Source organism: Thamnophis sirtalis, unplaced genomic scaffold (genome assembly GCF_051295495.1).
Source record: "Thamnophis sirtalis isolate CommonGarterSnake01/CBP01778 unplaced genomic scaffold, rThaSir2_p1.2 scaffold_3, whole genome shotgun sequence".
Lineage (NCBI taxonomy): Eukaryota > Metazoa > Chordata > Lepidosauria > Squamata > Natricidae > Thamnophis > Thamnophis sirtalis.
In genome coordinates, this window is record NW_028261383.1 from 126,676,069 (window position 1) to 126,702,246 (window position 26,178).

Here is a 26,178-nt window from a genome sequence, read left to right on the forward strand (position 1 = left end):
TTTGCAGCTACCCAAGCATCTCAGCCGTGTTTATCCAGTTTTCCACGTTAACCTCATTAAACCACTTCGTTTCTCATCTTTACGTCCACCTGTGGACCCACCGCCTGCTCCCCTGTTGATTGATGGTGAACAACATTTTGAGGTTCGAGAAATATTGGACTCTTGACGGCGGCGGAATCGAATACAGTACCTAGTGGCTTGGAAGCATTTTCCTCCATCTCATGCCAAGTGGGTGGACAAGTCCCATGTCCGTGCTCCCCGACTGCTTCAACAGTTTTATTCTGCTTATCCTGACTAGCCTTGACTTTCTCTCCCCGCCTCTTTTTCTCTTCTGTTTTTGTTGTTCGTCTGTTTGTTTGTGTTTTGTCGTTTTCCAGGCCTGAACGCCTTTTTCCAGAGGACGGCCAGATGTCAGCCTCTGCTTTGCTGTTGCTTCAGCTGCCATGAAACGGGGAGGGAGGGCATGGTATTTGGGAGGGGTTACTAATTGTGCTGGAGGAAGGTTCTGGAGCTCAGCTGCCTGTCGGACTACGCATGCGTAGGAGATTCCCGCCAGGACTAACGGCACCGACATTCCATCTTCGTGATGCCTTTTGAAGTTATCTCACACCTGACACTTGGGAGAATTATGATTGGACTGTATCTGTGATGCCAAGGGGTGGGGAATGGGTCATTTTATATATCAATCGCTTTCGCGCCTAAATAATCAGTCTTCGCTTCGCTATGCCTTTAATCATTTATAATTAGTAAAAGTAAACTTGATTTCTACCCATGGAGTCCCGTGGTCTTCTTTCCTAATTATCTAATGGAGAGGTTCTGACAGGTAGCATGTCATCTCCTTAAGTTTATTGTGGTGTACTTTGCAAAATTAACATATTTTCTCACCCTAAATTTGGTTGCATAGGAAAAGCAAAAAAATGGATTATGGTGTAAAAGGACTAGCAAGCTCGATTCTGGAACCAACCTAAAATTCTCAGAAGCATCCTGCTTCTGAATTTGTAATACGTCCTTGCTCTTATGATTCATTATTTGCCACTTCACTCCTTAGGATTTTTGTTTTTATGTTTCATTTAATGAAAGTGAGCTTTGAAGGAACACTGAAATTCTTACAATGGAGGAATTGATTGTAAAGATATCAGAGTTGATTGAAGAGATTTTTGTAATATCAAGAGGGAGAAGGAATAATGAGTATATAACTGTTGAAAAGAAGTTCAGAAGTAGCATATTTTTTCTTGTTTCTTTAACTATTTTTCTTTCTTATTCTGCTTTGCTTTTGCACTTATTTTTCTTCTTTCTCTTTATTTCTTTCTCTTTTTTCTTCATTTGTTTTCTTTATGTTTGCTTTTACTTATGTCAACATTCTTAAAAATATATTATGGTGCATTGCACAGCTAGCCAGATGTTCAGATTGGATTTGGTATTTTTATTCATCCATCCTCTGTCTGTCTGTCTGTCTGTCTGTCTGTCTACCTATCTACCTATCTATCTATACACACACACACACACACACACACACAAACACACACACACACACACACACACACACACACACACACACGACTATCCATCCCTGGATTAGAGAGTAATAATAGAAAAAGTACATGTTGACAGCTGGAGTGTGTCTGAGCATTTGTGTGTAGGCATCCCTGCCTTCTGTAATGGCCCTCACACCAAGGAGATGCTCCAGAAAATAACAAATGTGGAACATTAGCCATTCTAGCCACTGATGAAGTTACACAGCTCATTTACAATGTGTCATATCCTGTGATGGCATGCCCATTATTCAGTGCCATGCTAAGCTGACAAGCTGATTATTTATGACTGTGTTTTTCTAAAGACAACAGGATTGTAGATAGCAATAAGGATACAGGACTGCCACATTCTAGTAATGGTTTAGTTATTTTTATTTTGGACTAGAGGAATTGGGCTAGTGACTATAAGGTCACTCTAGGGAAACATGTCATGGCATAGTGATTTAGGTTCAGGATATCTCAAGGCTTTGATTTGAACAATTGTACATAGCCCTAGCATAATTTGCTTGGAAGACACAGGGGTTCGGTGTGATTGTTGAGTGCCTTCTCATCCTTTTTCAGTGGGAGTGAACCTATGGACCCATATACCAAACTCTGCTGCAAAGGTTTTTGCATTGACATCCTAAAGAAACTAGCCAAGACTGTGAAGTTCTCCTACGATCTCTACCTGGTGACAAATGGGAAACATGGTAAAATAGTGGATGGTTTCTGGAATGGCATGATTGGTGAGGTAAGGAATTAGGTAACCTAAAAGCCTCATTGTTTGGATTTTAACCATGTACACCTACTGGTTTAGTACACTGGTATTTGTCAGAAATTCTCCCATGTGGAGAAAATAAAAGCAGACATGCAACTTTGTTTCTCTTCTAAAGTTATCCCAAAGATGTTTTTTTTCAGGAGGCAACTGGACTTCTTTGTTTTTTCTTTTGAAGACATTTCGCTTCTTATACAAGAAGCTTCTTCAGCTCTGACAGGATAGTGGGGAATGGAAGGATTTATATTCCTTGCAGACAGCTGGTAATCTGCATCCTTTTAGAGGGTCATTGAAGCTCTTGGGGGTTTTTCTGTGTCCTCGGGGTCACCTCTGTAGTACTCCTGGTTTCTGTAGTCTGCAATTTTTTCCTCTGGAAATCCATTCCTACTCCCACACCATTCCAAGGGTGTTCATCCCAAATTGTATAGCTAGAAGTCTGTAGAGATTCTCAATCATCCAGGTCGTGGTTGTCCCAAAGGCGCTTTTTTAGGAGGCAATTGGATTTCCTTGTTTTTTATTTTGAAGATGTTTCACTTCTCATCCAAAAAACTTCATCAACTTCTAAGTTACCTCCTGAGAAAGCACCTTTGGGACAACTATGACCTGGATGACTGAGAAGGATTGCATAAATTTAGAGACTTCTAAAGTTATGCAATCCTTCTAAACTGTAGCACGTACATAAAAGCTGACTTAGCTTAAACCAAAGCCAATGAATTATTATTACTTCACTGCACATACATCATTCTTGCATCCCTCAACAAGAAAGAAGACCCACCATTCAGTAGTCCTCAACTTTGTCTGTGGGCTTCAGCCTTCAGACATGGCAGCCTTAAGAAGATGGCTTTACAAATAGGGAGTTATTCTCTTTCCTGGGGAAATTTGTGGAATGTGAAATGGAGCTAGAATCTTATAGTCAGGTTGGCATTGAGATATGCTAACCGGGGAGTGAAGTCTCTTGTCTTTCGATAAGCATGTGTAAAAGGCATACCTTCCATTACATGCAACTTAAGAGTCTGTCTTCATCTCTGCTGCTCTGCAATTAGGCCATCCTTTGAATAGGATAATGGGCTGCTTGAGTGTCAAGAGCCCTACCTCTTGGTGCTGATTGGGATATTTAGACGGACTTCTAATCTGGCAGCATGGTTTAGGATTTCTCACCTAAGTGAATGGCAGGGGACAGATTTCTCTGTACTGCCTGAAAAGAAACAGGAAAAAAAAGAGATGTTGCACTTTGCGGTTCTCCTCCTGTTTTGTGTTAGTCCCAGAAGGAAATCTTAATCCTTCTGAACTGGATGTCTATTCAGAAGCATTTCAAGAACCATCTATAAGAGAAAATGGACAGAGTTGTGAAAGAGTCAAGCATCACACTATTTCTGGCAGATCTATTTTTTGCTTGTGTCTCTATTGAAAAGACATCAATGGCATTCCTGACATGCAGAAGGGAAAATGGAGTTGGGATGCCGATATATGGTGGGGAATTGTTTCTTGATGGTGAACACAATTTTAAGGGTTGGACTCATCCAGATACAGACATTTTCAATCAACTACATTTTCAATTAAGTACTCTTCTTAAGTACATGAACACTTGATCTGAAGTAATGGTAGTATTATTCTCTCTTTAGGGTTGCCATGCAAAGAAGTCTCTTTGAGGGTACAATCTTTCCCCCCCCCCTGAAAATAAATCCGACAGAGTTCTGTGCCTCTTATCCCGAAGCAAGTCAGCGTAGACACAAAGGTTCATCCTCAACAGGGGGCAGCACCCACCTCATCTTGTCTGAGCTTGGAAGGGTTGGGCCTGGTTAAAATTTGAATTGGGAGACCTCCAGAGAAAATAACAGGACTGTGGGCTAGATTGGGAAGTTTTAAAAAGAAGTTGTGGAAGAAGACAACAGGAAACCATTTGTTTATTTAACATAATTGTGTGGCTGCTCATCTTGAAGCACAACTTTGGCTCAAAGACAACCAAACCATGTACATACATACTGTTTCCAAGAAACCGTATGGATGTATTCACAGACTCACCAAGAGTCACAATTGAAATTCAGCTCATATTTACCTTTTCTCCCTTTAATTTGCTACGATTAAAATAAAAGAAAGCACACATTTATCAGTACAGTATAAGATCCATTTGGAGCTGGTTCTGTTGAAGGACATTATTATTTATGCTCCCCCCCCCCCTGTCTGTTCCTCAATCTCCCAGGTATATTACAAGCGAGCAGATATGGCCATTGGGTCCCTCACGATCAATGAGGAACGCTCACAAATTATTGATTTTTCTGTACCTTTTGTGGAGACGGGCATTAGTGTCATGGTAGCCAGAAGCAACGGGACTGTCTCGCCTTCTGCTTTTCTAGGTAAGAGCAAACAAACTTATGCTATAAACACTAAAAAAAAGTGACATTTGTAACAGAATATGGAATGCTTCTGCGTTAGTTGGTTATAGAAGGTCACTTTCATTGTCCTTTTCATCTCATTTCTTGACTATTGTAATTTCTTCTACATGGACTGCACTTAAAGACCTCTTGGAACCTACAGCTGGTTCAAAATGTGGCAGCTCATGTACTGATGGGCTCTCTCCCTGTTACCCATGTGTCTCCTCTGTGGCAGGAGTTTATTGATTATCAGTTGACTTCTGGGTGCAATTCAAAGATAAATATTAGCTTTAAACCTTATAGTTTTGGATCTGAGTATCTTATGAGGCTGCTTATTCCAATTGTTTTCTGCCTATCCAGTGAGAATTAATAGAGGGGCACCCTGAGAATATCAGTGATACCTTGGTTTTCCCTTTCTCTGGAACAGTTCATCTAGGATGAGGTGGCTCAGTGGTTAGAATGCAGTACTGCAGGCCACTTCTGCTCACTGCTCTCAGCAGTTTGGCAATTCAATTCTCACTGGCTCAAGGTTAACTCAGCCTCCCATCCTTCCAAGGTTGGTAAAATGAAGAGCCAGACTGTTGGGGGAAATATGCTGACTCTGTAAACTGCTTAGAGAGGGCTCTAAAGCACTGTGGTGTCTAAATGCTAAGTGCTATAAAGTCCCATCCCTGTTGTATTTCAGAGACCTGGCTCTTTTGTAAAGCATTTGAGGATGCCATAGATAATTGAGTTGCTCCTAAGGATGAATGAGAATGCCAGTTCTTGGCTTTTATTTGACTGTTGTTTAATGTTAATTTTCAATCTCAAGTTTGTAATTTAATATTATTTTGTTGGGAAATTGTTAACTACTCAAAGTCTCAGGATAGGAGCTGCCTATAATCTCAAGCAAGTAAGAAAGTAAATATACATTGATATGTCCTCTGTCCCCTTTCCTATATTGAGCAAGCTCAGTCCCTATTGAATTGTTTTAAGTTTTGGTTAAATCATTTTTACACAGTTATTTCTAAGTATTTGGGGGGCATGCATAACTTATGCTTTGATTGCTTAAGGAATACTGCTCATACCTGCAATAAAAAAGGAAGGAAAAGATGTACTAATGTAAATTTATATGAGATGAAGAGTTTTGACTTGCAATATTAACATATGGGTAGATGTTTAATATTCCCTAGTTTAAATTTTCAGCATGAAAATAGCGATTTTGGGAATAGAAATATTTTCTAAAACACTGTTTTTGCATATGTCACACTTTGGGCATTAAAGTTTAAATAATACAACAATATTCTGTTTTTTGCCATCATATTGCTGTTATTACTTCTAAGCCACTTTTCATTACTTGCTTCTTAAAGCATTAATATAGATTATCTGGAGATTGGGGATTCACATAATGAATATCAAATGTTGCGTACCTAATAAAATTTGGATATTTTAATTGTGGTCATTGGGAAAAAAACAAAGGTAATTGGATATGAAGACACTTTGAAATAATAGAAAATACTTGTAGTTCAGGTTTTAGATTTTGGCAGTGGTGTGCTTTCCAAGCTTGTTTCAATTTATTTTCTGAACTTTTTGTTACCAGACTAGGTAACATCACCAACAGGATTTTCTTGTCCCATTCTCCTCTGCTTATAAATAGCTTGCATATAAAGGCACTTCTTCTTGCATGTAACCAAGTATCATACAGCGAGGAGCATGACAGGCAATGCAGCATAGTTAAACATTGGATTATGTGAAGATACCAGTAAATGGCTTTAACTGAGAATGAGAAGGACAGTGTCAATGAAATGAACACAGTGTCAGATATTTTTTTTAAAAAGTGTTTTGTAATGTTGCTAATAATAATTACACCCAAAAATATAGTCTGTCTGAAGCCTGCCACATAGAAGATGTTCTGAACATTCTTGAAATGCATGACATCCAATCCTTTGCATTAGAGAATTGGGCAAGAGTCACAAATTAAAATTTGAGCTGATGATTGCAAATATGGAAAAATCAGTTAATAGAACAAGACCATACTGGTGAAAGGCAGAGCCAAAATGATGCCCTGCCTCACAAGGTATTTGCTGCCATTTTCTTGTCCAGTTTGGTTGATAAGAAACCTATAATGTCCATAATTCCATTATCATTGTCACAAAGTTCCTTCTCCTAGAACATAGCTTGAATGCCCATCAACTCTTCTAGTGAGTTGTGAAGGAATGTTTGGAAACAAGGTGATCTCTACTGTTTACTTTAGTTGGCGGGTATTCAACAAATGCCTTGAACAATCTCTAGGCATGCGTGGATCTGGATGAGGAATTAGTTATTGGCTCAGCATATCTGCACTGGCAGGTGCTATAAAAGTGTGGTTTTCATTTTGGTTTTTGGTCATTTTAATTTTCATTATTGCTGAAAACAATGGCTTCCTGGAACAGAATGGGATAAACAAGCTTACTGGCATCCTGAGAAACATCATCGTTTGTGGTATATTGGGCAGTGTTGGTATTTGGAAGAAAAAGTGTAGAGAATACTGGCATTGGTGTATCCATTCCCTCTCCAGTTCCAGAAACAGAAGAATAGACAACTAAGCTATCCGATGACCATTACTGTCACTGTTGCGAATAGGTTAGCTAAGCAGACTTTCTGTCTCTCAATATTTTCTGGAATATCTCTGGGTGTCCTATCCTTACTCCTTGAAAAACATCTTGTTGCATTCTGCCAAAGGAGAATACGTGTCTGCATCTGTTCATATCCTCCTCCTTCATTGTGTCACAATTTAGGCCTTTGCTGTGATCTTCTTTTTATCTGAATATTTCTTCCCTTCATCAGAGACTCCAGGTCCAACTGTGCCAAACAAAACTGCCCTCAATTTCAGGTAATTAACTGGCATTTCTAACCGGGACTATTGGCCTTGGACTGAACAGCACTGAAGATGGCTTCCCCAGCCTGTGGTCAGCTGCTCTCTATTTAGCTGTCTAAATAGCATCTCTCTTGTCAGACTTTCTGACTCCTAGTCACCAGAACAATAGCAATAGCAATAGCAGTTAGACTTATATACCGCTTCATAGGGCTTTTAGCCCTCTCTAAGCGGAGTCAGCATATCGCCCCCACAGTATGGGTCCTCATTTCAGCCACCTCGGAAGGATGGAAGGCTGAGTCAACCTTGAGCTGGTGAGATTAGAACCGCTGAACTGCAGATAACAGTCAGCTGAAGTGGCCTGCAGTACTGCACCCTAACCACTGCGCCACCTTGGCTCTTTCAGTCACCGCTGGAATCAGCAGGTTTTTGTTTCTGGAACAGGAATCAATGAGATGGTCTGGAACAAAAATGGACTGATGACATCAAGTCTTTGGTTGCTGTCATCTCTCTCTGAAGTCTTGCCAGTGCTACAAGAAAAAGTGTGTGTGTGTGTGTGTGTGTGTGTGTGTGTGTGTGTGTGTGTAGGGGAGGCAGGAAAGGGAAAGGACAAGATATAGATCTTTCTCTGCCAAGGTGTTTGGTGTCTTCTTTGTTTCTAAAAGTATATCTTCACTTCTTCACCTTATGGTTATTCTCTTCCTTGCTGATTCTTTCCCTCCCATTTTTGGATTCTTCCATCTAAAATAGAACCATGACTAATCCATTCTTCTTCAGGAGACAATTAAAGACTGATACAGAGGGGTTGGCCTCTCTTGGATAGCTAAATTAAAAATAATAATAATAAAAGTTGAGGTTCGCCTTCCAGCCAGAAGAGGTGGGGTTAATATTATCCTGTTGGTTTTCTCTTCCAGTGCTTGAAAATGAGCACATTTTTTTTGTAGAAGGATTATGTTAAGTAGTAAGAATTCTTGGATTCTTTCAAGGTGGAACCAGGGCCACCTTCCATGTCTTTGATCAAATTTCTATATATGAGGACCTAGGTTAGCCTGTATTCTAGTTGGCCTTGTTTATAGTATAACTAAGTGGTTATTGAGTTTCTTAAAAAGGATTCTACTTTAGGCACTGAAGGCTGTTTTCATAATTGTTGAAGTATGCATGAAACTGAAGGAGGTTAGGTGTTAAGCCAACTTATTTTGTGCATCTGGCTTCACAGGCCTAATCTCTCTCATCATCTGTTATTTTTCTGGCACCTTGATATGTAAATTTTAGCAAGGTACATATTTTACGTTTCCTGCCTTCATCCTAATTTGCAAAAAGATTTTACAAAGCTAAGATTCAGTCATTTTCATCAGTGATTTTATGAATTATTTAATGCTTCTTGGAGAAAAGATAAAAATTTATTGCTCTGATTATTCATTCTGACTGATCATTGCTCCACTGTATTTGTGTGGCTGAGCTCATATCAGTTCTCATATATATATATATATATATATATATATATATATATATATATATATATATATATATATATATATATATATATATATATATATATATATATATATATATATATATATATATATATATATATATATCTGGATTCTTCAGAGTAGTTTGGAAAAGGCATGAAATGAAAACTAGGGCAAATTTTAAACTAGGATGTCATATCAACTAGATGGGAGAAAGTTCATTTGACAGAAAAAAGTAAAAGCAAGATTTGTTTTTCTCATGCTTGTTAGCGTTCCCTCTGGCAAGATCTTTGTTTAGTGTTGATCATCCAATGCTACTTAATAGCCTCAATTTACAGTATTGTATATCAATATATTTTTGCTTCAGTGTTTCTTTTGTTTTGGGTTCTCTCTCTCTCTCTCTCTCTCTCTCTCTCTCTCTCTCTCTCTCTCTCTCTCTCTCTCTCTCTCTCTCTTTCTGAAATAATGTACTTGTTATATGTTAACTAGAACATATGAAAGTGTCAGTGACTTTTATCAGATAAATGTAAAGAAGGAATCCTTTTCTTTTTCAGAGACTGATGGTTAATAGTCCAGAATGGCTCGATTTATGGAAGCTCTTTGTTTTGACCACTTCCTGATATAACATCTCATTGGAAAGTTGTGAATAGGGGAGTTGTTAGAGATTTCAAAAGACACAGCACTTTCCTTATAGAAGGTCTGGGTAACAGATGGAATATAGCTGTGTCATGGTTAAGATGCTGGGCTCTTGACTGGAAGGTTGGTAGTTTGAGACCCTAGTACCACAGGATGGGGTGAACTCCTGTTCTTGTCCAGCTGTTGACAATCTAGAACAGTGATGGCAAAACTTTTCAGCACCAAGTGCCAAAAAGGGAGCGCTCCCGTGCGTGTGACGATCAGCTGGGCGGTGTGCATGCCCACGCTGGAAAACAGAAGACCAGCTCTTCCAGTTTTCGGCACTGCCGCACGTACGAAGGCAAGCTGATCATTGTGTGTATGATACCGGAATAAGAATGGGCGATGCCATCCGTGCCTGGTGACATGTGTGCCACTTCAGGACACATGCCATAGGTTCACCATGATGGCCCTAGAAATTTGAAAGTGTATGAATGCAAGTAGATAAATAAGTACCATTTTGGTGAGAAATTAACAGCATTCCATGCACCTTGGCATGTAGTCATGCCCATGGAAACATCAGCAACTCCATTGACTGGGAAACGGAGATGGGTACCACCCTCTAGAGTTGGAAACGACTCGATGGGGAAACCTTTAGCTTTAGTTGTGTCAAGAAACAATTATTGTTAACATTAACTAGCCACAGTTAACGTTCACCATGATTTAGCAATACAGTGAATGAAATGCTGTGTTTTATTTACCTCAAAGCCCCCTTCTGTGGTTTATCCCCAGGCCCTATGACCTTGACCTCATCCAACAGCTTCCCGATCAACGTTCCAGCTTCTGAACTGGACAGGCTCTCTGGTTTATTGGGTGTTGCAGAAACAAGGACTTCCTAGGGAGTCCTTGGTGCTCTTTGAGCTTGGTTGTTTGCTTGCAGATGTTTCATCTCCTGGGTAGGTAGCATTGGCAGTGCATAGGAGCATCATCAGTGCACAGGAGAATATGTGCAAGCCAACAACCAAGCTCAGAAAGCAGCAAGGACCACACAGCTCCCCCCTGAGCCACAGATATCCTCTCTTATCGGAAGAGAATATCCACAATGTCAGAAGTAGCTGCAACATTGGCAAAGTCAAAAAGACGCAGGCAAAAATGGTCAGAGGGAATTTAATCTTTAGCAGAGATTGATTAGTGAGAGAGGCAAGCTGTGAATCCACCAAGATCTTAGAGTTCTGCGCACGTGCACCATGTGCATATAAATAAGTGACATAAAATGCCATTTCACAATTATGTCAGTCACTTCGGAAATGTTTAGACCTATTTTAGGAATATCTCAGAGAGTGGAAGAAAAGAACAGTAATATGATTCTACTGAATGGAAAGCCACAGAAAACAGCTTCCTTCCTTCCTAGAGCTCTTAAGACACGTAATAAAATCAAATCTCCTTCAAATCAGATTTGGCTGCATCCATATAGGTGTTCCCTATTGCTGCCTTCTGGGATGTTTTTTCAACTGTCCGATCCCATGTACAGTTTTTCTGATAATCTTTCTTCTCGACTTGACTCTTCTTAATGTCTCAAGGTCAGTTGGGCTGCATTGGACAAAGACTTCTGTCAGCCTTTGCTGCTGCTTCGGCTGCCATTGAAACGGGGGGGGGGGCATGGTATTTGGGAGGGGAATCATGATGTGCTGGAGGAAGATTCTAGACGCTGACCTGACCATCTTACTGTGCATGTGGAGGAAGGGAGTTTCCCGCCAAGGTTAACTGTCCGGCATTCCATCCTGATGATGTGTTTTGAAGTTATCTCCCACCTGACAGTGGGGTGCATTATAATTGGACTATGGACTGGGGTGTCAAGGGGAGGGGATTGAATTATACATGATATTCTTTGCTTTCACGCCTAATTAACCAGATTCAGCTTAGCCTTGCTACTGTTCGTTTATAATTAGTAAAAGTACACTTGATTTCAAATAAATGGAGTTGAGTGGTTTCTTTCCTGATTATTAAATGAAGTCGCATCTGACAATAAGCTGAATCTCAATCACACCCATCCCGGAGCGAACAACTTCCGAGGGGGGTGCCCTCAAAAGAAGAAAAGAAAATGTCTTTGCATGAAATCGACCAGGAGGAAGAAGTGGGGGCAGTGGCGGGACCATCTCTAACAGAAAGACTGGCCGAACTGAGAGTGGAAAAACCTGCCGTCTGTCCCAGATGGACTTGGGGTGTGGGACAGAAAGAGGAACCTGAGGAATTACAAGCTGGAGTCACGAGAAGGAGACCAAAGAAAAAACCAGCGGCTGACTGGAGTGGCACTGGTGAAGAAGACTACAAAATCTCCCACGCCATGAGGCTCCTCGAAGAGGCATGGAGTGAACGTCGAATTCGAGAGAGAGCAGTGGAAAGGGAGCCAACAGAGGAGCTGGAGAAAAGGTACTCAATGCATGGCTTAAGAGAAACTAGAGGGGCCAAAGGGGGAAGTGCACAAGAAAACCGAGAACCAGCCTCCCCCCCCTGCGGCTAGAGACATTCTAAGAGCAGGGGGTGGCAGGCGACACCGGATGGCTAAGGTCCCACCCTTAAGCGTAAAATATGATGGAGACTCCAGAGGCCTCGGTTGTTTATTATTCAGGTCTGGAATTATATGGAAATATATGGACCTGATTTAGAGACAGATGAAACTAAAGTGAGAATGGTGTTAATGGCTTTAGAGAAGAAAGCAGCCGAATGGATGGTCGGCCTACACAAATGCAATTCCCCTCTCCTGAGGTATTTTGATGAATTTATGGCAGCCATGAGAAGGAGGTTCGACAACCCTTTGACTGAGCGTTGCGGCCGCCTGAAATTTACGGCCCTTAAACAGGGAAAGAAAACTGTGCCTGACTATGTGCAAGAATTTCAGGAATTGTCAGCTTATATGAGGGGGGGGGTCAGAAGAGGCCTTGCTGGATCAATTTGCTGATAGCTTGGATAAAGATGTTTACCAGCAATGCATAAACAGACGAATTCCCCATCGTTTAGAAACTTGGTGTGAAAACGCAGCAGACGTGGAATTGGATTTAGTCAGATTGCGTTGCATGAGGGAGAAGTTGAGAAATCCCCCCAGCACCTCCTAACCCCCCCCCCAAGGAGTGAAGGCAGGGGAAATTTTGCGGGCAAAGCAAAGCCTTTCGCTTGTTTCCGCTGTGGGAAGGAGGGGCATCGTGCTATGAATTGCCGCGTCAAACTGACTCAACCTGCTCCCCCACCCCCCCGGAGAGAGGGGAAACTGGAGAAGACTCCAAGCAAGAGGAGAGAGGCTGCTTTCGCTGCTGAGAATGTTTCTCGACGCTTCGAGCCAGAGGAGGAGGGAGACGGAAGTCCCAGCTCGTCTGACGAATCTGATGATGAGAATTCTCAGCGCTGGGTAAGCTCCCGATCTGGTCCTATGCTTATCCCAATTGAGCTTAGAGTGCCCACTTCTGGCGCAACAGAGAAACTTTTAGCTCTATTAGACTCTGGGTGTTCCCGTTGCATGGTAAGCCCTGAGGTGGTGGAGAAATTGGGCTTAAAATTAAAGACTTTAAAAGTTCCTATTGCTTTTTGCCAAATTGATGGTTCTATTGCGGGAGGCGGTCCTGCTCATTTTTCCACTGAACCCATCAAGATGCGGAGGGTACCCACCAGGAATTAATAACTTTTATTGTGGCCCCTGGGATGGACCGACCCCTTATCTTGGGACTCCCCTGGCTCCGTAGATGGAACCCACACATTAACTGGAGAGAGGGTTGGTTACGGATACAAACAACCATACCCCCTGAGGGGAAAGGTGAAACCCCAGCCTCTATACTACTACCCCCACACTGGCAGCCAGGGGGCAGGAGAGAATTGAGGGGGAGGAAAAAATTCCAAAGGAATATTGGGACCTCAAGGATGTTTTTAGTGAGAAATCTTCTGATAAGTTACCCCCTCACAGACCCACAGATTGCAACATTGATATTTTACCTGGAGTAAAGCTTCCAACACCCCAAATATATTCAATGTCCCCTAAAGAGATGGAAGAAATGAGGAAATTCATTGATAAAAACTTGGAAAGGGGTTTCATTGAACCGGCAAGATGCAAGGTAGCAGCGCCAGTATTGTTCAGGGAAAAGAAAGATGGCTCCCTGAGATTGTGTGTGAGCTTCAAAAACCTGAACTGCATCTCAGCTCAGAACCTGTACCCATTGCCACTGATGAAGGACATGCTGGCACAACTGGGGAAGGACCATATTTTCACTAAGTTGGACTTAAGAGATGCGTACTATAGAACAGTACTAATTATAAATGAACAGTAGCAAGGCTAAGCTGAATCTGGTTAATTAGGCACGAAAGCAAAGAATATCATGTATAATTCAATCCCCTCCCCTTGGCACCCCAGTCCATAGTCCAATTATAATGCACCCAACTGTCAGGTGGGAGATAACTTCAAAACACATCACCAGGATGGAATGCCGGACAGTTAACCTTGGCGGGAAACTCCCTTCCTCCACATGCGCAGTAAGATGGTCAGGTCAGCGTCTAGAATCTTCCTCCAGCACATCATGATTCCCCTCCCAATTACCATGCCCCCCCTCCCCGTTTCAATGGCAGCCGAAGCAGCAGCAAAGCAGAGGCTGACATCTTCCTTAAGAAGTAACAGCATTCGCCTTCGAAGAGAAAACTCAGTTACAGCAGCCAGCAACTGATAAGTTATAAACTGCAACAGAACATTGCTGTATGGATCTTTATCCTTTTGAGATGTGTGTGTGTGTGTGTGTGTGTGTGTGTGTGTGTGTGTATGTGTTATGCTTTTGTATGTGAGAGGCAAAGGACAAAAGAGATTCAAGAAAAATCCAAGAGAACAACCTTGGGTTGTCACATGCTACAAAAACAATAAGTTATGTCTGTCCCAAAGGGAACCATTAAGTATGGGAACATGAGAAAGAAAGAGTAGCATCATGGCCTTTCTCTCAAAATTTGCACCAAGTTGTGGGTTTGCTGCTTGGCAGGAGTGCAGATTGCCTTTGTTTGCTTTTTTTTAAAAAAAAGAAATAAGCGAATAATACAGAAAAATAAACTGTTAGCCTCTCTAAGTGAAACAGAACTATTTCAAAAACTTCTGATGTTTTGAGGAAATGGAAAATATGAAACTGTACTGAAACAGAGCTTGGCTTCTCTAGCATTGCTATCTTATTTTTAGAAAACTATCTAGTGAGCTTGCAATCAGAGTCAAAGCAATGGTGATGATTTCCTGCCTTATCTTTCACTGCCCTGTTCTGTTTTTTTCTTCTTTCTTTCTTTCTTTCTTTCTTTCTTTCTTTCTTCCTTCCTTCCTTCCTTCCTTCCTTCCTCCCTCCCTTCCTTCTTTTTCTTTCTTTCTTTCTCTCATTCTCTCTCTTTCTCCTTCCTCCTTTCATTCCTTTCTTCTCTCTCTCTCTCTCCCTCCTTTCTCTCTCTCTTTCCACTCACCCATTCACTCATTGCCTTTCTTTCAGGAATTCAGAAAGGCTGGCAGCACTCCTTCCCCCTGTTCCTTATCTCTGCAACAGCAACCCTTTGAGGTAGACTGTGCTGAGAAAGAATAACTATCAGATGACCAAAAGACTATAGTAATTCATGTGATGAATGGGCAGCTCCTCATGATTGTATCTCACCTTTCATCAGCTGTAGCTTAAAACATATCACACTCAAGTACAAGTTAGCATCTCATTGTGTTCCTGGACAAGTGAATTTCATCTCACAATGCTGTCATTTTCCTGAAAGAATTGAAATGCTATCCTTAAAATGTACAGCCGTGTTTGCCTTTTGAACTGACAAGTGATTCATTGGCCTAGAATGTCAAAAGAAGGTTGCTTGACAATTGAGTGGACTCTATTATTCTCCACAATGAATCTTCACATAATGACAGTATTTCTTGACAATGTGTTATCAGCTAATTCCTAGATGAGTAGAGATTTCATCAAACCAATTCCCACTCAAATACAAGTTCAATGAACACCAGCAACTGGTATTTCTAGGAAGAAAATTGTAGGCTCCCTGGGGAATATTTTTGTTTAGAACATATAATTTCAATGGGATTAATAGGTAGCATGTCACCTACTGAATGAATAATTAGGGATGCTTGGGGCATTTGCTTTTTGTAAAAGAGAGATCGTACAAATGGGCTTGATTTGCATGTTCCAGATTAAGGTACGCTATGCCTTCACAGGTTTTTAATCATTCCAAATTTTGTGATGCCCTATTTTGTGCAAAAGAAATGTAACATGTTTTCAAAAAGTCAGTAGCATTCAAAATAGTACTTTTACTACTGATAATAGAGGAAGAGCAGGGGGCCCCTTGGTCGCAGTCGGTGTTGGTGGGGGGGCAGAGATCGTCCCCGAGGCCCCTTACTTATGGGGTGCCGCAGGGTTCGGTCTTATCCCCCCTACTATTTAACATATACATGAAACCGCTGGGCGAGATCATTCGGAGGCACGGGATAAAATACCATCAATACGCGGACGACACACAGTTGTATTTGTCCGCCCCGTGCCAACTCAATGAAGCGGTGGATGTGATGAACCGGGGTCTTGAGGCCGTTAGGAACTGGATGAGAGCTAACAAACTGGTACTCAACCCAGATAAGACCGAGTGGCTGTTGTGTTTCCCTCCCAACAATTTGGCCAGCGTTCCATCACTCAGGCTGGGGGGTCAAAATTTACACCCCTCAGATAGGGTCCGCAACTTGGGAGTCCTCCTGGACCCACAGCTGACTTTTGACCATCATTTGTCAGCTGTGACCAGGGGGGCATTTGCCCAGGTTCGCCTGGTACGCCAGTTGCGGCCCTACCTGAATCGGGAGGCCCTCACAACAGTCACTCGAGCCCTTGTGATCTCTAGGCTGGAATACTGCAATGTGCTCTACATGGGGCTGCCCTTGAAGAGCATCCGGCGACTTCAGCTAGTCCAGAATGCGGCCGCGCGAGTGATCGTGGGCGCACCACGGTTTGCCCACATAACACCAATCCTCCGTGAGCTGCACTACCTCTTGATCTCCGGGTGCGCTTCAAGGTGCTACTTACCATTCATAAAGCCCTCCATGGTAGTGGATCTGACTATTTGAGAGACTGCCTTCTGCCGATTACCTCCCTCCGTCCCATCAGATCGCATAGAGTAGGCCTCCTCTGAATTCCATCCGCCAGTCAGTGCCGACTGGCGACTACGCGGAGGAGAGCCTTCTCAGTAGCAGCTCCGACGTTTTGGAACGATCTCCCCGTGGAGATTCGTACCCTCACCACCGTCCAGACCTTCCGCACAGCCCTTAAGATCTGGCTATCCCGTCAGGCCTGGGGATAAGCCCCTAATTTCGCCCCACCCGAATGCTGAATGAATGTTGTGTTTTATTGTTTTATTTTATTATATTTCACATTTTCTTTTTGTGTTTTGTCTTGCACTCCCTTCCTACAAATTGTAAGCCGCCCTGAGTCCCCTCAGGGAAAAGGGCGGCCTATAAATGTCAAATAAAATGAAAAAAAAAATGAAATGGATGAGCATCAGCTGCCTAGGGAACATCCCTGAGCCAGGTGCAGAAGATTTTTCTCTTACCAGTGGAAAGATTTTTTTTGGTCCGTCTTAAACAGGATTAAATATTGCAATTCATTTACCAAGGGTGTTGCTGCTATACAAGGTACCCTTGTGCAGAATTCCATTAGTGTCCCAGCAAGTTTTTAAATATTCCAGCTGTGTGACTGTGCACTTACTTGCGGTTAAAACATATTTTAATATTCCAGTTAATATGCCCACTTGTCCCCTGTTAAATCTTTTCCATACCTCACCTCCCCCTCATGTGGCAACTTTGTGAAGCGCCAGGTTGTGGGACAGCCTTTGGGACAGTGTCTTTCTGTGTGTAGCAGAGCGTGTCCCCAGTTAAACGCAACTAAGAGTATTTAAATGTATGCCATTGAATAGATATACTATTAGAGAGCAATCTGTGTCCATTTAATTTTTCCTTCCCTCGGGTCCTTTCTGAGAGACCTAAACTCAACAGAAATGGAGGACTCCTTCTTGTTATTATGAAACCTCCTTCCTTCCCTTTCATCTGCCTCTCTGTATGCTAATGAAATGCATCTGATGCCATCAGATAAAGTTTATGTCCTTTATGACAGGAAAGGACAAGCTGACAAATGGCCCTCAGTGACGGTATTTGGGGAGACTGAATTAATCCCATTATTCAGTCTGCCTTTAATGCCGGAGCTCTCGGTGTCTCTCTATTGCTGCCAACATCTGAAAACGGACTGGTCTCTCTCCCTCTCTCTCCCCCTCTCTCTGTTTTTCCTCATCCCATATGCTTTTGTAATTCTGTGATTGTTTCCCTATATTGATCATGCCCATGTGGGTGTTCTGACATTAATGATGCAGTCTCTCACAACTGTCTACTCATCACAAACACAAGATGGGAGTCCCAGCCTGTATGGCCCTGATGGGCAGAGTTGGCTTTCTCTCTGCCCCTTGAAAACTGCAAGGCTAATCATCATCGCTTTACCTCTGCCCCATCCATCTCCTCTGGCTCCTCTTCAATCCTTACCTGTTAGGTAGCACATCCGGAACCTTGGTCATTGCCCAGAGAAGTGGAAAGAGTCTGAAAACAGCCATGGATTGCACCCCTATCTGCAGTAATCTAGTAAACCCTGAGGTGCCTTTAAGCAAGATGGGCAGCGTATAAGCTTAATTATAAGAAAAATAAATTTGTGAAATCATTGATCTGCTGCGATATTGATAATCCCATCAAAGAAATATAGGTTCAATATAAATCAAACAAACTCTTCCATGAGAAAAAAAACAAGTCTGAGTGACTGGACGAGCTGTTTTGAAGTATTGTTTTATTCATGTTTACCAGTGGGAATATTGATCCCATAGAAAATACTGCTTTCATGAAATCAATATCCCCATGTTCAACCTCCACACATACATACATAAACACACAGACAGACAGACACCCAAACAAAAAAGAAAAAAATAGGCTGCAGAAATGAGAAGACTGGACTGTCACAGCCCCAATTAAATGTCTATGAAGACCCATGGCCCATTGATTGGACAGGAGGGGTCATCTTACAATGATGACTAAAGCCAAGTAAATTTCTGACTATATCATTCGAAGCTTCCTTGAGAGGTGAATTTTATATTAGGGAGCTTTGAATTGGGATAAGAGGAAAACATCCACTTTCATAATGGAACTTTTTATGCCAGTCTCAGATTTCCACATCTGTGGCTAGCAATGAAATAGATATATTTTCTATGAATGGTTATTAGGGTCTCTTCTTACCTCAATGAACAGTATATCAGGGTGAACTGTTACTACTTAGCCGTATTAAAGTAACATATGCTATATGTTTATTATTTATATATATTTATTATTAAATTTATATTTTATACAAGGGACATGGTGGCTCAGTGGCTAAGACGTTGAGTCTCGCGATCAGAAAGGTTGGCAATTCAGTGGTTTGAATCCCTAGTGCCGCTTAATGGAGTGAGCTCCCGTTACTTGTCCCAGCTTCTGCCAACCTAGCAGTTCAAAACCATGTAAACATGCAAGTAGAAAAATAGGGACTACCTTTGGTGGGAAGGTAACAGCATTCCATGCGCCTTCGGCGTATAGTCATGCCGGCCACATGACTACGGAGATGTCTTCAGACAGCGCTGACTCTTTGGCTTTGAACCAGAGATGAGCACCACTCCCTAGAGTCGGGAACGACTAGCATATATGTGCAAGGGGAACCTTTACCTTTACTTTTTTATGCTGTATGTGCTATATGTTGCATTGTTACATATGTTATATGTTATGCTATATGTTTTATCCTACACATCCTCTATCACTTGGAGGTTATAATTAAGGAGGATTTGATTTCATTGCTACTGTGTGGTAGTCTAGCTTGTGGCTGTTTGAGGAGAACATTCTGGTCTGTTGGTTGCACTCCCATCATCCCCAACCAGCAGGGCCGCATTTTTTTCTATACTATCCTTTTGTACACATCTCTAAAGCAATATTTATTTTCCCCTTTATCTTTGGGTTCTTTGCAGGAGAATACCAAAATGACAATACCAAAGAGCCTCTTTCATTTCTGTCCTTTTTTAATTTGACTTTGATTTTTCTAAATGCTTATGAAAATGTTTCACCCTTAGTTCCTTGACTGCTAAATGCTAGTGACAGTATTGTGCCATAGGCCTCTCTTCCCTCATTCCTTGCATACATTTTCCGTGATTTTCTGCAGAGTAACCTTTTAGTGAGTGAATGTTTCTCCTATTGTTCTCAATTTAGGTTTTATTTTTTTTAGAAAATGCTATATATAGCGGGAGTGTAGCAAAGATCTCTCCTCAGCGGGTGCATAAAATCATTCCAGATATGAGTTTGATATATGTGTGATTTGTTCAGATTGCAGCTAATGTAAGTACTCCCCTCCCTGTGTCACTTTCTTTTACTTGAGTCTCTTGTAGTCTGGATCCCCTGCCTTGAGTTTCAACTGAAAAGGGGTCAGGTTAGATTCAGTGTTAGCTTCCTCTGGGATTTAACTTCCACTGGTGTCTTCAGGGGCATGCCTCTTCTGACTTTGAGATGAGCGATTTATCTAGACTACCACATCTCAACAATGAATCAATGTGGAACATGTGACTGCAGAAGAGAGAAAAAAGCATGCAAATGTTTGTTTTTGAAATGGGAGCCTTCTGTGAAATCAGGACCTGCATATCAAGCATCATACTGACATCCTTCTGATTGTGAGTGACAGCTTCCTGACAGCATAGGGAGAAGAGAAAAGAAAGTTGGGGGAAGCAAGAGAAGCTGGGAATTCTACAGATATTTTCTAGACTCTCTTGGGTCATCAGGAGAGCAAGTATCACAGCAAACTATGGCAGCTGTACTTGCAATATCTAAGTGAATGAAATTACATCTACCAGAGTCTTCTAGCTCGGTCTATCCCAAAATTATACCCTAGATTCATTGGATTCCACGTGTGCCTAGTTGGATGGGGAATGTTTGGAATTGACTCCCAACCCATTGAGTAAAGAATTCTCCCTCTCTATAAATTGCACGACTCCTTGTGTGTGCTAGGGCTACTTGGGAATTTAAGGGAAAGTTTGTTCCCTCCTGTTTACATCAGTCCATTCTCAATAATAAGTATATAGTCTGGGCTTGATTATTGCTTCTGCCAACATACATACTTTCAGTTTGCTCCTGGAGAAGCAACAAGTCATGAATTAAAAAGGCACTTCTCTGTTCTAGTACTATATGCAAGTCCTGCTTACTGTTGGACTCTCATATCAAATTAAAATTCTTTATATTCATTCCATCCACTCATCCATCTACTGATCTGTGCATCCATCCGTCCATCCGTCCATCTGTCCATCCGTCCATCCATCCATCCATCCATCCATCCATCCATCCATCCATCCATCCATCCATCCATCCATCCATCCATCCATCCATCCATCTACTGTATGTATGTATGTATGTATGTATGTATGTATGTATGTATGTATCTATCTATCTATCTATCTATCTATCTATCTATCTATCTATCTATCTATCTATCTATCTATCTATCTATATCAATCATCTATCTATCATCTGTCTGTCTGTCTGTCTGTCTGTCTATTTTCTATATCTATCCATTCATTCTATCATCTATTTATCTATAGCTATCTGTCTGATTGTCTGTCTGTCTCGGTTCAGGTTCATAGGTCCAATCTCTATTGATTCTTGTCACCAACAATGTTTTGGAGCTGTTTTCAATTTTTTTATTGCCAGTATTCAAAAATAAGAAGAGATGAGGAACTAAGCCCTTTTAGCTATGCACAAGAGGGAGACAACAGCAGATATGGAAACACACACACACACACACAATTTGGTAGTGTGTAAAGACAATCCCAAATGAGAATTTAGCATGCTGGTCCTTCAACATAGACAGCAAGGGCTTATGAGGGAGAATAGAAAATGGGGATGCAATGAAATAGAGTGTGTGGTAGGGCATGTCAAACTGCTTGGGACAATAAATTGCAACATTTTTGTATTCCTTCCATGTTATAGATCTCGTTGTCCATGATGATGTAAAGTTATAAAAGATGTGATGGCAAATATTTTTTTTTATCTCAGTAGACATTGCATATGTCTTAGTTCATGTTCTCTGGGTTAGCCTTCCAATAGGAAGAATGTAAAGCTTGCAATAAGAGTGCATACACAAATGATTTCTCCTAATCAATCCTGTTATCCTGAGTTGATTCGCTTCCTCTCATCTTCTAGAGCCTTACAGTCCAGCTGTGTGGGTGATGATGTTTGTGATGTGTCTCACGGTTGTTGCTATCACAGTCTTCGTGTTTGAATATTTCAGTCCTGTTGGCTACAACCAGAATTTAACCAGTGGCAAAAGTAAGTACGTTTCCAAATGGCTCACTGAATGAGTTGTTTTACTTGGGTGGTGAGGGAGGAAAGGACAAAAAGTGGGATTATCCTTTTATTAAGCAGTTTCCTGCCAGGTATTTCAATGAAATAGACTAATAAAGTCCAAAGGTACATGCCAATTGGTCTTTTCCAAGTACCCTAAGAAGAATGACATCCCAGAATGAACAGAAAGGTTTGAAGTAAGCAAGGAGTAGAAAAAAAATATAGAACATGCTATCTTATTGTAATCTATTAAACTACTGATTCTCAACCTCAGTCCGGGCACCCCAGGATGTCATCGCAGAGGGTCTGCGAAGGCTTGAAGAAATATTATGATTTAAATCTTGAGTTAAGTCTTGGGGGAGGGGGGAGTCCATGGCCATGGTCCTTGGCTACAAAAGGTATTTAAAGGGGTTCATGGTGAAGAGAAGGTTGAGATGCACTGTATTAAACCACATGCATAAGGTTTTCTGTTATGCTTGTGGTTTAATACAGTGCCACTGTACTTCTGCCACTGCAAAAGATAATGTCTCCAATTAGCTTATAAATACTTTCTGTATTTTGCATGGAACCCATTGCAGTCCTTGCCAATGAAGAGTCATACATTCCTTTTCTTTTTTTGAAAAAAAGTTTTTTGTTTTTATTTCTCATATATACATTCACAAATATACAATCTCATAACTGTTATTAATAATGTGTGTTATCTTTTAACATTTATAACAATTTTTCTCCCCTACAATTAACAATACAGAGATTGTTTTTCTACCATCCCATACACCCATCTTATTTTACAACAACCCTATTACTTCTTCTTCCTTCCTTTCCTCCCTTCTTCTCCTCTTCTATACTTTCTTCCTTTCTCTTCTCCTTTCCCTTCTCTACTTCCCCTGCCTCTCCCCCATTCCTCCCCTCTTCTTCACGTTCTTCCCTTCTCTCCTACTCTTACTTCCCCTCCATTTCTTCCTCTCCTTTTTTTCCCTCTCCTTTCTCCTCTCTTTCCTATCTTTCCCTCTACTCCTCTCTCCATTCCCTCTTTCCGTTGTTGTGTTTACATATTTTCCTCTTCAATCTGGTGTATTTTCGGAATGGTTCTGTATTTATATAACAATCTTAAATTCCCTCTTCCACAATTTATTTTCATTTTAATACTTACACATACATCATCCTTTAAATGTATATTTGTGTATCAATACCTTTCTGTTTCCCCCCTCTTCTCCCTCCTTCATTTGGTAGTGTGTCCTCTTAGTTTCTCTTTCTCTTTTTCTTTGTCCTGTCCAATTATTTGATCTATGTTCTTTTATTCATATTCCTTTTCTAGCCAATCATAAAATCGTCCCCACATCTTGAAGTACACTGATTCCTCCCTATCGTTTATTCTCAATGTTAACCTATTCATTTCTGCACCATCTAAAATTTTCTTTATTATCTCTCCTTCTGAAGGGATTTTTTTCTGCTTTCCAGTTTTGTGCAAATACAATTCTAGCTGCTGTTATTACATTAGTCATACATTTCTGTTCCTCCCAGGGTCCCCCTCTGCACCTCGGACATCTATTTCTCTGAGATTGTGCAACTGCCATGTAAGCCCAGAAAAAGGCATAATGTTTTGAAGGAAGCACCAGCAAGTGTAGCGTATCTGCCAATATTAATTCTGGAAGGCTGCACATGCCCGGTTAATAGGATAATTTTTCATCCAGTGACAAAGCAGCAATGAAGCAGTGTATGACATTAATGTATTTGTAATTGCTCCCAGATTTGTACAGTCATAACTGAAAACTTGGCAATTGCCATTGATCTCTAATACTCCAATATGTGAAGGGCTGCCACAACGAAAAGGGGCCAACTCATTTACCAAAGTACCGGTAGGCCAGACAAGAAAGAAGGGATGGAAACTAATCAAGGAGAGAAGCTACCTAGAACTAAGGAGAAATTCCTAAGAGTGAAAACAATTAACCAGTGGAATGGCTTGCCCTCAGAAATTGTGAATGCCCCAATATTGGAGGCTTTTAAGAAGAGACTGGATAGCCACCTATCAGAAACAGTATAGGTCTCTGGCAAGAGCAGGGAGTTGGACTAGTTGACTTCCAAGGTCCCGTCCAATTCTGTTACTGTTATCTGATATGCACATGGGTAACAGATAAGGAAGCATTAACTTGCATTATAGATTGGAAGTCTAGCAAATCTTGGGTGACAAATCTAAAGGTTGTTCAAAAGCTTAAAATATATTTTTTACACTATATTAAACACTGAACACAGTAGATTTCAAGAGACCAAATCTGTTACGACTGGGTGGATTATTATTATTATTAATGAAAAGAGCCATCCAAGGGTCTGTTTGGCAAGCTATACAGACCAATCAAATCCAAATGCCAAGAAGAACAATGTTCGAATGGATGTATAGAACTGGAAATGTCAGGAAACGGCTTTTCTCACCCCTATATGATTAACTGCACTATCTCCTAAAATTCTGACCTCTCTACAATTGTAGAGTGGTTGTCATAGGAGACAACATTTCGTATTTCTGAAGATCTTGCTCCTTGTATTTCGTGTCACAAAGACTGCTTGCCAGAATTTAATTTGCAGCCTTTTGGCTGGGAACTCATGGCTTTGCAATTATCGCAAGGAACTGATAAGATCTCTTACTGCAGTTAACTCTTTGAAGGACTATTGCCTGGACTTTTCAGTGGGTGGATTCAATTAATTCACAAGAGGTAAATAAAAAGGGGTTTTTGTGTGGGTCGAAGAGTCTGTTTCTTGCTTCTGCTAAGGCTGGGTCAGAACATTTGTGTCCCGACAGTCGATCTCACCTTTTCTGATTCAACCTTTCCTGACTGACTCTGTGCTTTGCCTCCTTTTTCTCTTATTTTATCCAGAACGGTCAGCTTGTAACCTGCAAGACTGATAAGCGCATTTATCTATCCCAAGTAGCTAGGATTTTTTTTTCTCATATCACAGCCAAATTGATCCTCTTGATTCTAATGTTCAGTGCCTGTTCCCTAGCTTGCCTTTCCTTTTGCAGCCTTTGAATATTTCTAGTTATTTCCCATCAGCTAGCAGAGATAAACCAAACATTTAGCTTTCGTTCTAAAGAGCCAGCTTTATCTCCAAAAGTGTTAAGAGAGTAAGCAAAGCAATCCAAATTCCAAAATACTCTACTAAAAATGCTCATTTTTACAAAATTTTGTATCAATGAATGAAAAGTCTTCAGGGTTGCATCCCTCAGATGGCACTCATAATACTGATGATGAGAACCATTCCTTGCAAGTTTATTTTATTGCTAAGAGGCCTGTTTCTTATTTCAAGAAAGATTCATTATTTATGTTCCTCCTTCTAGAGTCCGGTGGGCCATCCTTCACTATCGGCAAGTCCATCTGGCTACTCTGGGCTCTGGTTTTCAACAATTCTGTTCCCATTGAAAATCCCAAAGGCACCACCAGTAAAATTATGGTCCTCATCTGGGCTTTCTTTGCGGTCATCTTCTTAGCAAGCTACACTGCAAACTTGGCAGCATTCATGATCCAGGAGCAATATATTGATACCGTCTCTGGACTGAGTGATAGAAAGGTGAGCAATAGTTATGATTTTATTAATATGATGTGAGGGTGGCAACCAATATTAATGACCTTGGCGTAAGTTACCAGAAAGATCAACAGTAGCAACTTAATGCCTCCCATTTGTCCTAGAATCCCTTGTTATCAGCCATGCTGCTGGGAGCTGATGAGCTCCAAGTATGGCTTTGAGGTTTGTTGTTTAAGACATGGTTTAAGATGCTGTTACTCATCAGTGAAGGTTGGATTTGGTTTGTCCCCATTTTAAATAGAAGTCTAGGGCAGTGTGAGGCACAACAGTGATAATGGCTCTGCTGTCTTCCTTGGGGGCTCTCAGAGGATCATGCAGCCATGGGGCTGGTGAGCAGCCCTGAAGACCCTCCTCCTTCTTTTAATTAACATTGGATTTACAGTTAAATTGTTTTTATATTTTAATATTTTATTTGTACACCACTCAGAGTTGCTCTTTGAAAGTGATAAATAAATAAATCGATAAATGCATCAATACGACAAGGAGCACGCTGGTTCCAAATAGATTTCCAGATTCAACTCCAGGTGCATGTTCTTACCATTAAAGCCCTGCATGTCACAGAGCCAGGTTATTTTTGGAATAACTTTTCTCCTAGTTTCAACTAGGTCCAGCAGGGCA

The 26,178-nt window shown here is 41.1% G+C and overlaps 1 protein-coding gene across 1 annotated transcript in view; it reads left to right on the forward strand.

Annotated features, from left to right (window-relative positions):
- Positions 1-26,178, forward strand: part of GRIN2C (glutamate ionotropic receptor NMDA type subunit 2C) — a 78,739-nt gene that overhangs the window by 36,314 nt on the left and 16,247 nt on the right. Inside the window, exons 5-8 of the mRNA XM_087709989.1 lie at positions 2,094-2,262; positions 4,487-4,640; positions 21,847-21,972; positions 25,316-25,545. Coding sequence (XP_087566115.1) covers positions 2,094-2,262; positions 4,487-4,640; positions 21,847-21,972; positions 25,316-25,545 — 679 coding nt within the window. The remainder of the gene's footprint in view (positions 1-2,093; positions 2,263-4,486; positions 4,641-21,846; positions 21,973-25,315; positions 25,546-26,178) is intronic.